The following is a 13,806-nucleotide window of genomic DNA, read 5'->3' on the forward strand; positions in this document are numbered from 1 at the left end:
CCATAACAGAATCTCAAATGGTGATCTAATAAAGCAAAAATAAAAATCAGAAAAAGCGTATCACATCTGAAATTTATTTGAGGGTAATCAGAGGGACTTTAAAAGGTGGCAGATGCGTGCTCTCATTTAACAGGTTTGAATGTGATGGTTAATCCTGAACACATCCACATCCCAGTTTTTTAAAAAAAAAAGTGTGCATACTTGTGCAACCACATGGAGTTATTTTTACTTACAATCTTAAAAAATATATATTTTTTAAAATCAGTTGAGTTGTACAGGTTATGGGACACAACGCTGGAACAGGTTCTGAAATCATTTATCTTGGGTTTTATATACCACAGTAACCTTGCCTCTGAACAAGGGTGTGTAAACTTTTAATATCCACTGTACTTGAGCACGCTTTGTTACAACTTGGCTGTGGCTGGAAGAACAATGCGTGATGTCCCAGAGGCATTGGATCGTGTTCAAGTGTGGGTACAATATGCCTCCCTTGAGTGTTTCCCAGTAGGTAAATTAATTCACACAAATATTGATTTCTGACTGGACCGGTTCATGTCCGGGAAGTGTGATTGTCTTGGATTTGATGATGAAAATAGAGTTTATCTTTTAGGAGTGTCTTTACAATTGATAACATCCCTCAACATTAGTGGTAAAGGTTCAAAGGTCAGTTCCAGTTGTAATGTGGTAGTAATATTTATAATTTGTGTCAATGTTTTATTACTAAATACAGATTTTGGTTTGTAAATTGACCATGGTGAAAAGTAGCAGTTGTTCAAAGACATTTAAATCTGTCAACATGTTATACAACGTGGAAATAAATTAAAACAGGGGATCCTTTTGAATTTATTTAAAAAAAATAAAAATAAAAATTAGTTGGCCACAGAAACTGAGATTATCTTTACGTCATCAACAGGTCGATCTTGCCCTTGGGTCTCCACCAGCCCAATGCGGTTCAACACTCCCATACCCTGGTGCACTCTTCCAAAAATGCTGTGCTTTCCATCCAACCACTGAGTAGGCCTGAGTGTGAGGAAGAACTGGCTTCCATTAGAATCTGGTCCTGCATTGGCCATAGCTATTATACCAGCACCTAACAGAAAAAACAACAACAAACAGTGCAACCTTAACTCAGGACATTAAATTCAATAGTCTTAGATTTTACACTGTTGGAGTAACGAAACTGCATCAGTTCAACACTTCTTCCACTTGTGTTTTCCATTACACACACACACACACACACACACACACACACACACACACACACACACACACACACACACACACACACACGCACACATTTGGTGAATGAGCAATTGTGTACACTAATAAAGCTGTACACTAACATCAACATTCTAATTATTTGTACGCTAAATGCTCTTATTCAATTCACAGAATAGTGATGCAAGTGCTAAATAAATAGTTACTGAAAGAACATATGTAGCTCATTAAAGACAAGTGAACTATTACTGTCGTTGTCCCAATCCGTCGCCAATTCTCCACTTTCATCGGACAAAAACATACAATGATGTCCAATCAGACTGCTCTGATGTCATCCTTATGCGACTCACGGCTACTAGAGAGCGTATTTGCATCTAGACTTATGGTTTGAGCACAGTTATAGTCCTTGATGAATTGCTTCTCTTGGCATTTCACCACAAAGAATGACTTTTTGGGCATTAACACCTAATTTCTGACTGAAACGTTACTTGCCAGTGAATTTAAGATCTTGGTGGAGCTCATCTTCAAACTGTTTCCCAAATATGGAGGCACCACCCCGACCTGAAAGAGAGATACCAATTGGGTGAACCCATAATAAGAAGCTTTGGTTAACTAACAAATATGGTTCTTGACTTCAGCATTTGTCAATGGACAGGTTCACGCCAGATATACTGTATATTGCAAAATGGACATTAACCAACCTGTGCCAGTAGGGTCACCACCCTGCACCATGAAGTTCTGGATTATCCGATGGAACATTGTATTATTGTAGTATCCTCTTCTCGCCAGTTCAGCAAAGTTCTTGCAGGTCTTGGGTGCATGTCTCCAGTAGAGCTCCAACACAATTGTCCCCATCCTGCAATGCAATGTTATTTTAGCATCTAAGAGTTACATTCACTTTTAGGCGAGAACGCAAAACTAAATAAAACAGAAGAATAATTCTGACTAATAAATAGTCAAGACGTAAATTCTAGTAACAGAATACGGCAAGGTAAATAGGTATCAGCAGAGTCTGGACTGCAAGCTAACAAGTTAGCGCAAATAATTTAAATTAAAACATACGTTGTGTCCAGCGTAACAGTGGGAGGTTGCCATGTGTCCGGAGGTATTCCTGACATTATATTAACTAATCTACTCAATAATAATAACAACACAAATTTAACCACACTCAGATGAACAAGAAGGCCCACACGGTCATTCAAATGGTTTTCGAAGTGTTTCCTCTTCCGTGTTGTACGTCATTTCCGCCGTATCTCGACGACTCGCATCTGTTGCCGCCCTCTATTGGACAAAAGGACTTATAGCCCATACGGCTAAAAATCAAAACGCTACCTTTGAATTAAAATGCAGGGTTTGTAATTGACATGGTGAAATTGTAATAACCCGAATACACAGCAATTTAACACAATTTTGTTTTGTGATTGTAGTCTACAGTCACATTGCAATGCACAGGAGGGAGACATATGTTTTCCTAATATTTCCAATGCAAATGGTAAAAACGTGTTTACACTGGATACACTTTCATTACACGCCGGGGATGAATTCATAAAATATTTTTCATTGTATTCATGTCACTGCGTCGCCTAAAATAACGAACATTATATCATGATATCGACGTATCGCTGGCAGGTGTCCAACAATCTGGATAATTATAGCGTTACATCATTTGGTTTATACCTATTAGAGAACCCCATTCATTAAACATTTTTAAGGGGAAAAAAATGAAAGAAAAAAGCGACGATGATGACGTCTGTCAAGTTGTTCCCAATTTGACCTCCAGGTGGCAGAAGTGCACATTTACAAATTAAGAGAAAAGACGACCGTTTTATTCCGCTAAACGATATTCTCATTGTAGTTTGCAACCGTACGTGTTGCACCAAACTCCGTTTCACCACAAACAACAATAGGCCTACAACATATACCCATATTAACATAACTGTGCTGTACTGTCTATTGGGAATGCGTTTCACAGGTCTTCCACAATCTTTGCTTGAATTTATCATTTGTACTCCACAAAAACAGTGTGAAGGGGGTGTTAATCCACACTAGGTCCTTTTGCTGAGACTGATGCAGGCCACTGCACGAGTGCATTTGAAATGTCATGTGACTAATGAGATGAGGACATGTAATCCAATTAGGAGAGAAGCAGCATGCTAAGCTTAAGGCCAGGTCACGGTATTTTTATTATTTTGGAAGTGGAAGCCTCACGAAGGAAAGGGTAAATAAAAGAGGTGAGTCCTACATCATGTTCCAAGGAAATAAATAGAATTTTATGCAGCTAAATTGTTTTCAGCCTGGTACATTATATACTGTATGTCCCTGTCAAGACAGTTAATATATCTCATGCCTCTAACTCTTCTATCTCAAAGTGCTCCATCATGTCCATTCTCAAAATTCACGCTCGAGAGATCTTTGACTCCCGTGGGAACCCCACAGTGGAGGTCGACCTTTACACTGCTAAAGGTAAGCTGACTGAAAAGTGTTTTTGTTGTTGTTGTTTTTTCTTTCTCAGTTTGATCTCTTCATAGTTCTTATGTGTGTCATCAGGGTTGTTCAGGGGAGCTGTACCAAGCGGTGCATCCACTGGAATCTATGAAGCCTTGGAGCTGCGGGATAATGATAAGTCACGCTTCCTTGGAAAAGGTTTGTGCTTTTTAGACCTATTGAAAAAAAAAAAAAATTTTTTTTTTTTTTTGATCCAGAGAGGATTATTGAAATAAGTACTACAGAGACGGCGCTGGTCTTTTGCGCACATTTTTTCGTCTTGCAGCAAAGTGCTCAGAATGTAATGCAGCCATGACAATGAGTGTCAAGGGGCGAGTCTTCTAGTATTGTTAAACATTGGTGTGTATTCATTTACTACGAATTAACTAACTATGAGGAGAGGCACTCCCTTCAAGGTTGTCATTATTTCACATCATTTAGGCCCGGGAACTAGTCAGTATCTACGTACTGTAGCTTTCTGGGTACTGAATTCCAAGGTACTAAATTCCAAGGCCCAAGTACAGTGGTTCTCAAACGTTTTACGCCAAGCACCACCTTAAAAAAAAAAACGTAGCTCTCGAAGTGCCACCATCGTGACCAACATTCAAATACAGTAACATAGTAGGCCTAAGTGTCCCTAAAAAAATGAGACAGGTGTTATTCCTAAAATGTATATGTAATATTATTGGCGGTCACTGTAACATCATGCACAGCTTGAACAATAACTGCACTTACAAATCAGGTATCATGGTTGTGTGTTATGGTTGTTGTCTTCCCCCTGTCTCATACACATCTGCTCCTGAGAGCATCCTCCCCACCTGTGCCTCGTTTACCCTAATTACCCCAGGCATTTACGTCACCAACTCATCGTAAGACAAGACCCTGTTCTGATTATTGACCTTGTTTTTTTGCCTCACGTTTTTTGGATACTGTTGCCTTTTTCGGATTCCCTGCCTGTGTACTGACCTCGTTTATTAAACCTCTCTTTTTTGGTACTGTCCATTGGAGTCGTGCATTTTGGGTCCTGTCTTCTGTTCCGTTCATGACAGAACGAACTGGCCATAGCATGGAGCCAGCAGACTCAGACCCGGTGCGCAAAGCCCTTCAAGCGCGGGGTCAACACATATCGAAGCAGGATGAGCAGCTTGCTGCCCTCCACCTTCATCTAAAGGGACTGTTGGAGCATCAGGACACTATGATGAGACAGGTGGCCTCACAGTTTGAAGTTCTAATGAATATGGTTCAGAAGAAGGAACCAGCTGGCAGAGGACCCAATGCCGCCACTGTACCACCATTTCCATGTCAATCAGTCACCATGCCGCCACCTGCCACCTCCGCTACTCTCTGCCCACAGCTCTCTCACTCAGTGCGAACTCCACTTTGAGCTCCACTTTTTCCCCACCGAGCGGGCAAAGATCGCTTTTGTCATTTCCCACCTGACTAGTCGTGCGGAGGCGTGGGCTACTGCTGAATGCAGCCGCAATTCCACCGCGTGTCATTCTTGGGCTTCTTTCGTAAAGACTATGGAGCAAGGTTTTCTGTATTCAACACCAGATCGTGAGGCAGCTCGCTCTCTTGTCACCTTACAACAAGGCAAGCGCAGGGTGTCAGATTACGCGATTGAGTTTCGCATTCAAGCAGCTGAGAGTCAGTGGAACAACGGGGCACTACTCGATGCATTTTTTCAAGGACTATCTCCTGTGGTCAAAGATCATTTGGTCCCACTAGAACTGCCGATCGACTTGGACACTCTCATCGCTCTCGCCATAAAGATCGACAAAAGGCTGCAACGCCAAGGACAGTCCTACAAGACCGCAGCTGACCGTAGGAGGACACCGCCCCCGAACTACAAAGTGGGTCAGCGAGTTTGGCTCTCCACCAAGCATATTCCACTCCGGGTGGAGTCCAGGAAGCTCGCGCTGAGGTTCGTTGGGCCCTTCCCCATCACAAAGGTCATCAACCCTGTCACCATGAAGCTTAGGCTACCAAGGTCGATGCGGGTCCACCCTGCATTTCACGTCAGCCTGCTCAAGCCCGCTCGGGAGTCCCCTCTGGTCCCGCCTTCCAGGCCCCCTCCTCCCCCACGTTTCGTGGACGGGGGCCCTGTCTTCACGGTGAGGCGGCTGTTGTCGTCTCGTCGGAGGGGGAGGGGGTTTCAATATCTGTGGACTGGGAGAGCTATGGGCCTGAGGAACATTCATGGGTACCGTCTGGGTTTATTGTGGATGACTCACTCATTCGGGACTTCCACATTGCGCATCCTGGGGCTCCGGGGCCGTCTGGGCCCGACCGTTAAGGTGGGGGGTGGGGGGGGGGGGGGGGGGGGGGGTGTTCTGGTTGTTGTCTTCCCCCTGTTTCGTACACACCTGCTCCTGGGAGCATCTTCCCCACCTGTGCTCGTTTGCCCTAATTGTCTCATTCTTTCTGGTCGCCAGTTCGTTGTACCTTGTTGTCACGTTCAAACCTCTCTTTTTGAATTGGAGTCGTGCATTTTGGGTCCTGTCCTTTGTTCCGTTCATGACACATAGGAATAGGGCTGGGCGATATGGGGAAAAAAAAAAATCAGATCACAATATTTGTTTTCATATCAGTCGATATCGATGTACTGTATGTCACCATATAAAGCAAATCAGTCAAACAATTTTGGTTGATAAAGATGACCCTTGAATGTATTTATATTGTTACTGAATGCAAAACCAGCAAATTCTCACAGCACACAAAATTTCCAGACGGTAAAACCACTAGACTCGAGAACTGTGTGAGAACTGAACAAAATGTCCGTTCAGTACGTAGTATAAACCTGCAAATTATAATTAAAGACGTAAGTATAGCACAAGTCTGTATATTCAAAATATCAGGTGAATGTAATGCTGAATAATTAGCTGTATGATTTGATATTCCCTTTCGTGCCACAGGTGTCTTACAGGCAGTCGAGCACATTAACTCATCTATTGCACCTGCACTTGTTGACCAAGTAAGAAGTTCATCATCCATTCGTTTAATTTGTTTGCCAAACTCTTCATTGTCACCATACTTAACATGGTATTGATGTGTTTTTCACGTCTTTCCAGGATGTATCTGTGGTCGAGCAAGAGAGAATCGACCAGCTGATGATCGACATGGATGGCACGGAGAACAAATGTAAGGGGGCTATCATTATTAGCTATTATTATTCTCTTTTATTTTTCAAAAGGACATTTTATTGTTTGTTCAGTCTGGTCTTAAACACACATGACGTTAGACTAAGGTCATATAAAGTCCCAGTCTACTACAGAGCTTTTTTTTTTAAATAATTGGATGAATGCTGCAAGTAAAGAATCCACATTAATTGATAGATATATAGATAGATGGATGGATGGATGGATAGATGGATGGATGGATGCTTTTGCTCCCACAGGATGAAAGGCTAACTCATCATGCAACAGTGGTATGGGCACAGATCCTTACAATAATACAGGACTGTACATATGCAAAATTCCAATCCACATATACATTACGTCATTCACTGTCAGATTTTGTGATAGTTTTTTATTTTGTTTTTTTTTGACTGTTGTTACTTTATGTGTAACAGCTAAATTGGGTGCCAACGCCATTCTGGGTGTGTCGCTGGCTGTTTGCAAGGCAGGTGCAGCAGAGAAAGGAGTCCCTCTATATCGTCACATTGCTGACCTTGCAGGAAACCCCAAGGTCATCTTGCCTGTGCCGGTGAGACTTTATGATGCACATTTCCCCACACCGTATTTCTCCAAAAAGTGGCTCACGCAATAATAGACATTTCACCCCAATGAATCACTGTTTGTCATCCATTTGAAAAGAAAGAAAAAAGAACAGTGCACCCCAAAAAGATGCACTTTTCCCCTGTTTATAAGTTTGAACAATGAATATCTTGTCTTTGTTGTGTATTTAATTGACAATAGGTTGGTATAGGTATTAAATGTCTTTGCTTACCCTTATTGATGCAAGGTACTTTCTGCTGTTGCGTAGATAACAACCCCGCCCACTCAATGAGGGAAATACGCTGTATCTTCATGTACTGTATTTATTGCAATATACAGCCCTTATTCCTCACCACCATCAGGCCTTCAATGTGATCAATGGTGGCTCCCATGCAGGCAACAAGCTTGCCATGCAGGAGTTCATGATCCTTCCGGTTGGCGCGGGCACCTTCAGGGATGCCATGCGGATTGGAGCCGAGGTCTACCACAATCTCAAAAATGTCATCAAGAAGAAGTACGGCCAGGATGCCACCAATGTGGGAGATGAAGGTGGCTTTGCTCCAAACATCCTGGAGAACCAGGAAGGTAATTACGCTTGACTTGATGTTACATAAAACCTATTACTTTATGTGACATAAAGCCTATTACCGCGACATCGTATCCTGTCATTTCTTCATATTTGTCAATGCAGCACTGGAGTTGATAAAGGAGGCCATTGCTAAAGCAGGATACACAGACGAGGTTGTGATTGGCATGGATGTGGCAGCCTCTGAATTCCACCGGGAAGGGAAATACGACCTGGACTTCAAGTCTCCCGACGATCCGTCTCGCTACATCACTCCTGAAGAGCTGGCTGACCTCTACAAGAGCTTTGTGAAGGATTATCCAGGTCACCTCCACTTCACCCTCTGTTTGTTTACACGCGAGTCAAGAGCACACAATTTTATTGGAGCAGCACTCTGAATATGTGGTGGTTATTTGTCTAAAAAGGATTGAATGCCATAGCAATGGTGCTGTTGGTATTAACCAAGGATAATCAGTAAACTAATGAGTCAGCAAAAGATATGCATATGGAGAGTGAAGTGGCGGAATTGCTTAGTTATGAGTAATTTTACTGGCGAGATGTTAAAATGACTTCATTTTCAATTAATTAGTTAAACAGTGGTGTCTTGAGACACAAATTGAATTTGGTCTTTGACCAGACTCAGAACACTTGTATCGCATATCATCTTTCCCGATTGAAATGAACGGAAATGCCGCAGATTCAATCCGCCCGCCCTCCCCAAAAAACAACAACAAAATTGTGTTTTTTCATAGTGAAAATAGCACTGTATAATATTTGACTTTATAAAAGCTTATAGTAAGAACATCATTAAATTATAATGTAAAGAATTAAACAGCATCATGATTAATTCAAAGTTAAAGTGTTAACTCATGACTAATCACAAGAAACTAGTCGCATTAATCATGCATTAACTGTGATTATTCACACAATTTAGTCTGACCACACATGCTCCTTTATCTTAACCGCGGATGGATATTTGAAATGCGGTGCAGGTTGCTATAAGGTCAATGATCCGGTCAATGCTTAATATTAAGTGAGGAGACTCCGACTGGTGTGCTCGATGGTACTTTCGAAAAAAAACCAAATGTAATTTGCATAAAGTGCAGCGCTGAACTCTCTTAAGCATGGAAGCACAACAAGTTTAAAATACCATCTCAAAGCAAAATGTGGTACTACGTGTGGTATATTTGGCGCTTCTGGTTAATTGTCATTAATCAAAATTTAAAAGTGTGATGAATCTGATTTTAAAATATTCTTCATTGACAGTCCTAATATATGTGTACAGTATATGCATTTATTTGATTAAATAATTGGTCAATTATAACTTTGATTTATTTTACAGTATATTATATAATATAATGTATTAATGATACATAATGAGATTAAATGAGTATTAATTATTCTTTTTTACTAAGATAAACGATTTGACACATTTTTCATACATGTTTAACTTTTTATCTCATTTACTATTGACCGGGCCATCTGTCTTTTTTAAAGTCACATGTCACCCTTAAGCACAAAGGTTTGCCTACCCTTGGTTTAAAACCACTAGACTCGACTGAATTGCTCCCAAATCCTCCCAAATGTTTACATGCATTCCAAGAACAGGTCAGATAAACATAATACTCAATTCCACATAGTCGATTCCTTTAGATGTTAGGAGAACATTTCTCAATTCATTCACAGTGGTGTCCATCGAGGACCCATTTGACCAGGACGACTGGGCGGCGTGGAGCGACTTCACCGCCAGCACCGACATCCAGGTCGTCGGAGACGATCTCACTGTGACCAACCCGGCTCGCATCTGCAAGGCTGTGGAGGAGAAGGCCTGCAACTGTCTGCTGCTTAAAGTCAACCAGATTGGCACCGTAACCGAATCTATGCGAGCGTGAGTTGACGTTGGTTTCTATGTACCTAACTTGTTAGCGAATACAGCATAGTAGGCCATATCATTGAGATGGAATAAATGGTCTCTTCCTGGTCTTTCAGGTGCAAGATGGCCCAGGAGAGCGGCTGGGGAGTGATGGTGAGCCATCGCTCTGGAGAGACCGAGGACACCTTCATCGCGGATTTGGTGGTCGGCCTGTGCACTGGACAGGTAGAGACATCATGAATACAATCTATATAAAGAAAAAAAAAGTTAGGAGCAAACCCCCAATTGCCCAACACGACAATTACAAAGCTTTTTGTACGCTTTCAGATCAAGACTGGGGCACCTTGTCGCTCTGAGCGTTTGGCCAAATACAATCAGATTCTCAGGTAAGTCTCAGGCAGACATCCTTCCATCCATTTTCTTTTCAGTACCACTTGTCCTGATTAGAGTCATGGCTGAGCTGGAGTCTATGTCAGCTGACTTTGCGCAAGAGGTGATGTACACCCAGGACTGGTCGCCAGTCAGTTGCTGGTCAATACCGTACAAACAAACGTTTACACTCTTGGTCATAGCTATGGAAAATTTAGACTTGTCAAATAAACTAATGTGTGATTTTGGAATGTGGAAGGAAGCCAGACGACCTGGAGAAAGCCCACACAAGCACATCGAGAAGAACTCCACACAGGAGAGCCTGAGCCTAGATTCAAACCTGGGACTATGAGGCAGACATGCTACACACTAGGACACTCTACTGCCCCTAATGCAAAAACACATTTTAAAAGCAGCCTTGATTGTACTTTTATCAAATCTTTTCAAAGGTTTAATAAAAATGTCCTTAAATAAAATGTTGAAAACAAAGAGTGAAAAAAATGTAATGCAAATGTATTATACTTTAAGGTGCAGTATGCAGTTTTTAACTGCTAGCAAGATTTGAATGTAGCTTCATTCACACACCACGCTCGCCCCCTCGTTTCTCTGTCCAAAGAAATGCCCTGAGCCCAATAACGCACATGCCAAACACAAAATGTTACGTGTTTGATGTTGAATTTACAATTAATTAAAAAGAGGTGGTCAATTTACCTGGCCACCCGGTGAGAACGGTGACGACACCGTTCGTTCATATGACTGCGCCAGTGGTTTTCCAAAGCCCAACAACATGCAGCTGTCTCCGTATTGGATACCTCTGTTATATATGTTTACCCTGGATTTGAAGTAGAGAGCTGTCCAATTCCTTTTTGACTTTGCTTTGCTCCCTGTATTTAAATAATCTAGCAAAGAAACTATAATAGTCTCCTTTTGCGCAAGGCTGCTGTGTCCCTGTGAGGCTTGTAAGGACAACCGTGCGCGTGAACAAAAGATTGAAAGACTATTCGGTCACGCCTCCTATCTTTACAGTGTCCGATTGGCTATTCTTGTCGCACCGTGCCCTCTTGTAAAATAACAATTAAAATTAATTTAGAGCCATTAGACGCGGCCAGAGAGGGATGAGTTTTCAATATATGACAAAAGGTGTTTTTTTTTTTTTTAAAACTGCAAATTCACTTTGAGTTAAATACAACTAACCTCTACTTAAAAAATGAATTACTCTTTAAAAGCAAAACATGTAGTGTATACTGGAGTTTATAAACATTTAAACAAGCTGTGTGCATAGTTACAATACAAGCTTCATTATTGTGTATTTCATGGTTTAAATGTTGTAAATTGTATTTGTATTTAATTCAGTGATTCTTAGTCACTGATGGTGTAGTGGTACACTCGCCTGGCTTTGGTGCAGGCAGCGTGGGTTCAGTTCCCACTCAGTGACGGTGTGAATGGTTGTCCGTGTCTATATGTGCCCTGCGACTGACTGGCGACCAGTTCAGGGTGTAGTCCGCCTTTCGCCCGAAGTCAGCTGGGATAGGCTCCAGCGACCCTAACCAGGATAAGCGGTGTTGAAAATGGATGGATGGATGGATGGATGGATTCAGTGATTCTTTAGTATATTAAAAGAGGGAGCCCACATACCAATAGTGGTAGTCGTACCACACATTGAGAAACCCTAAATAAGAACTCTGGATGTGCATGCATTGACAGAGTAGGAATTGTTTTGGACATGGAACTTCTTATCATGTTTTTGTTTTTAATTTATTTAAAAAATATAAGCGAAGCCACTTTCTTGTGTCATTTCCAGCTAAAAAAAAAAAAACCCATTCAACAAATACAACTCCACTTACACTTAGAATTTAGCCCGATATGAATCATTTTGGGCTTAACTGTATATTCATTTGCTTTCATGATTTTTATTTGGGATGTCTTGTATCTAATCCCTCACGGGGAAGTTCAGTGTTCTCCCTGTATCTTTGTTGCGCACCACTCAGAGAAGCGTGCATGTTATATAATGCCTCATGCATTCATGCATTACACAACAAAGAAGTAAATGGCACACATGCAGACAGGAGAGTGATGTCAGAGTTGCATGGCAGCTCAGTGGTGTTCCATGCTTGAGTTTGGTTGGTTCTGTGTCTTCCTCAAAGGCACACTGACAATGTTCCAAAAGGAAACTCACATTTCTCTAACAACCGGTTTTGATTTTGATTTTATTTTTTTCAAATTCTCCTGCAATGCAATTCCATCCTGCAACGTTCTGTCCACCAAGACAAGTTCATTTGAATTTAGCTACAACTGCCATTACTGAGCCTTATTGAGCTATAAATACTCGTCATGTACTTTGCACCCAGTATATTTAATTGAAATGTCATATGGAAATCATTGGGTCCTGTCTCTGCCGGACGATATTTGTGTTTGAGTTAAATCAGTGGCAAAATGTAAGCAAATCCTGTAATGCAGGGTAAATAATGTATAATAATATAACAATGAAACTAACTCCAAGTGTTTGTATTATAGAATTGAAGAGGAGCTGGGAGACAAAGCTTGTTTCGCTGGGAAAAACTTCAGACAACCTTTGGCAGAGTGAATTTACACCCAACAAAAACCACAGGAAACCCCCCAAAACATTATAAACCTATAGTTGAACTGCTGAAAATAAAGATGTTTTTTTTTTTTAATGTGAAGTAAATTAAGATTAAGATGTATTCACACTACAAGAAAGGCTTCTCTTGGCGATCTCGTTAATAAAAGACAAAGATGTCTGGTGTCTTGTTTTTTTTACAACTCTTTTTGCTGTGCTCACTTGACTTTCATTAATGTGTCACCCACGCTCACTAACTATTCCATTAATAAATATTTTTACAATAAAAGGAGGCATTGTTATGGCTAGTCTGGTAACTAAATTATACAGGACTGGGTTTACAGTACATGTATGTTAATTCCACATAAGATTTGCTTGTAGGATGGATGCTGGCACTTTGTGCAGACACAGAAAACTTAATGACACACATAATTATAAAGAGCCAATTATGAAGACCACACTTGTCCCTGAGCAATTTAGTACTTGAAATTAAAATTTCACAGGTTTGTTTTTCAAGCAATGTGCAGAAAATATACAACTAAAGGCCCATTCATAGCAAAATTACCATTAGTTCCTGGGCCAAAAAATAAGAAATCCTGTGGCCCATTATTGTTTTGCATCATTTTAACTGAGGTTTCCAGAACAGTTGTTGTAAGTCAGGCTGATGGCACAGTTGCATTAATTGCACTACACTTACAATGTAGGTGGTGTAGAAAAAAAAACCCCAATGATGTTATTCAAGTAAAAATGCAGACAATATAAGCTACAATGTAAACAAACCAATTTTCCTCAGGGATGAATAAAGTTCTGATTCGTGAGACTCGAGTTATTCTTTTATGAAGCATAATGGAAGTGCAAGTCATTCATAAAGAGACCTAAACACATCATCTACCCTTTATTGTACTCACATTTCTTACTTTTCTTTCAAAATAAAGCATAATCTTCTACTAAAAATGCATCGATTGTGTATCAATCGATATTGTGTATCGTGTTTTCACTGTGC

General features: G+C 40.9%; 2 protein-coding genes across 3 annotated transcripts; one reads left to right on the forward strand and one right to left on the reverse strand.

Moving 5' to 3' along the window:
• Positions 1 to 830: 830 nt before the first annotated feature.
• ppil1 (peptidylprolyl isomerase (cyclophilin)-like 1) lies at positions 831 to 2,478 on the reverse strand. The gene is made up of 4 exons (XM_061785628.1): positions 2,281 to 2,478; positions 1,920 to 2,074; positions 1,711 to 1,779; positions 831 to 1,090 (listed from the first exon to the last, which is right to left on the reverse strand). The coding sequence occupies exons 1-4, from the start codon at positions 2,334 to 2,336 to the stop codon at positions 870 to 872; spliced, it is 501 nt and encodes a 166-aa protein (XP_061641612.1). The 5' UTR covers positions 2,337 to 2,478; the 3' UTR covers positions 831 to 869.
• Positions 2,479 to 2,494: 16 nt separating this feature from the next.
• On the forward strand, positions 2,495 to 12,984 carry eno1b (enolase 1b, (alpha)). Of its 2 annotated transcripts, none has more exons than XM_061785627.1 (12): positions 2,495 to 3,449; positions 3,572 to 3,681; positions 3,766 to 3,861; positions 6,618 to 6,676; positions 6,774 to 6,843; positions 7,274 to 7,407; positions 7,781 to 8,003; positions 8,110 to 8,307; positions 9,670 to 9,871; positions 9,973 to 10,081; positions 10,184 to 10,242; positions 12,740 to 12,984. In XM_061785627.1, the coding sequence occupies exons 2-12, from the start codon at positions 3,597 to 3,599 to the stop codon at positions 12,807 to 12,809; spliced, it is 1,305 nt and encodes a 434-aa protein (XP_061641611.1). In that variant the 5' UTR covers positions 2,495 to 3,449; positions 3,572 to 3,596; the 3' UTR covers positions 12,810 to 12,984. The 2 variants fall into 2 exon arrangements, with proteins under 2 accessions (XP_061641611.1, XP_061641610.1); XM_061785626.1 differs by having other exon boundaries at positions 3,588 to 3,681.
• Positions 12,985 to 13,806: the final 822 nt, after the last annotated feature.

This window comes from Phyllopteryx taeniolatus, chromosome 9, assembly GCF_024500385.1.
Source record: "Phyllopteryx taeniolatus isolate TA_2022b chromosome 9, UOR_Ptae_1.2, whole genome shotgun sequence".
NCBI classification, from domain to species: Eukaryota; Metazoa; Chordata; class Actinopteri; order Syngnathiformes; family Syngnathidae; genus Phyllopteryx; species Phyllopteryx taeniolatus.

Coding starts and splice junctions, on each gene's coding strand:
- ppil1 (XM_061785628.1), bottom strand. CDS start 2,336: ATGTCAGGAATACCTCCGGACACATGGCAACCTCCCACTGTTACGCTG. Junction 2,075..2,280: donor ACTGTTACGCTGGACACAAC/GTATGTTTTAAT, acceptor ATTGCATTGCAG/GATGGGGACAATTGTGTTGG. Junction 1,780..1,919: donor TGGTGACCCTACTGGCACAG/GTTGGTTAATGT, acceptor TCTCTCTTTCAG/GTCGGGGTGGTGCCTCCATA.
- eno1b (XM_061785627.1), top strand. CDS start 3,597: ATGTCCATTCTCAAAATTCACGCTCGAGAGATCTTTGACTCCCGTGGG. Junction 3,862..6,617: donor GTCACGCTTCCTTGGAAAAG/GTTTGTGCTTTT, acceptor TTCGTGCCACAG/GTGTCTTACAGGCAGTCGAG. Junction 10,082..10,183: donor TCGGCCTGTGCACTGGACAG/GTAGAGACATCA, acceptor GTACGCTTTCAG/ATCAAGACTGGGGCACCTTG.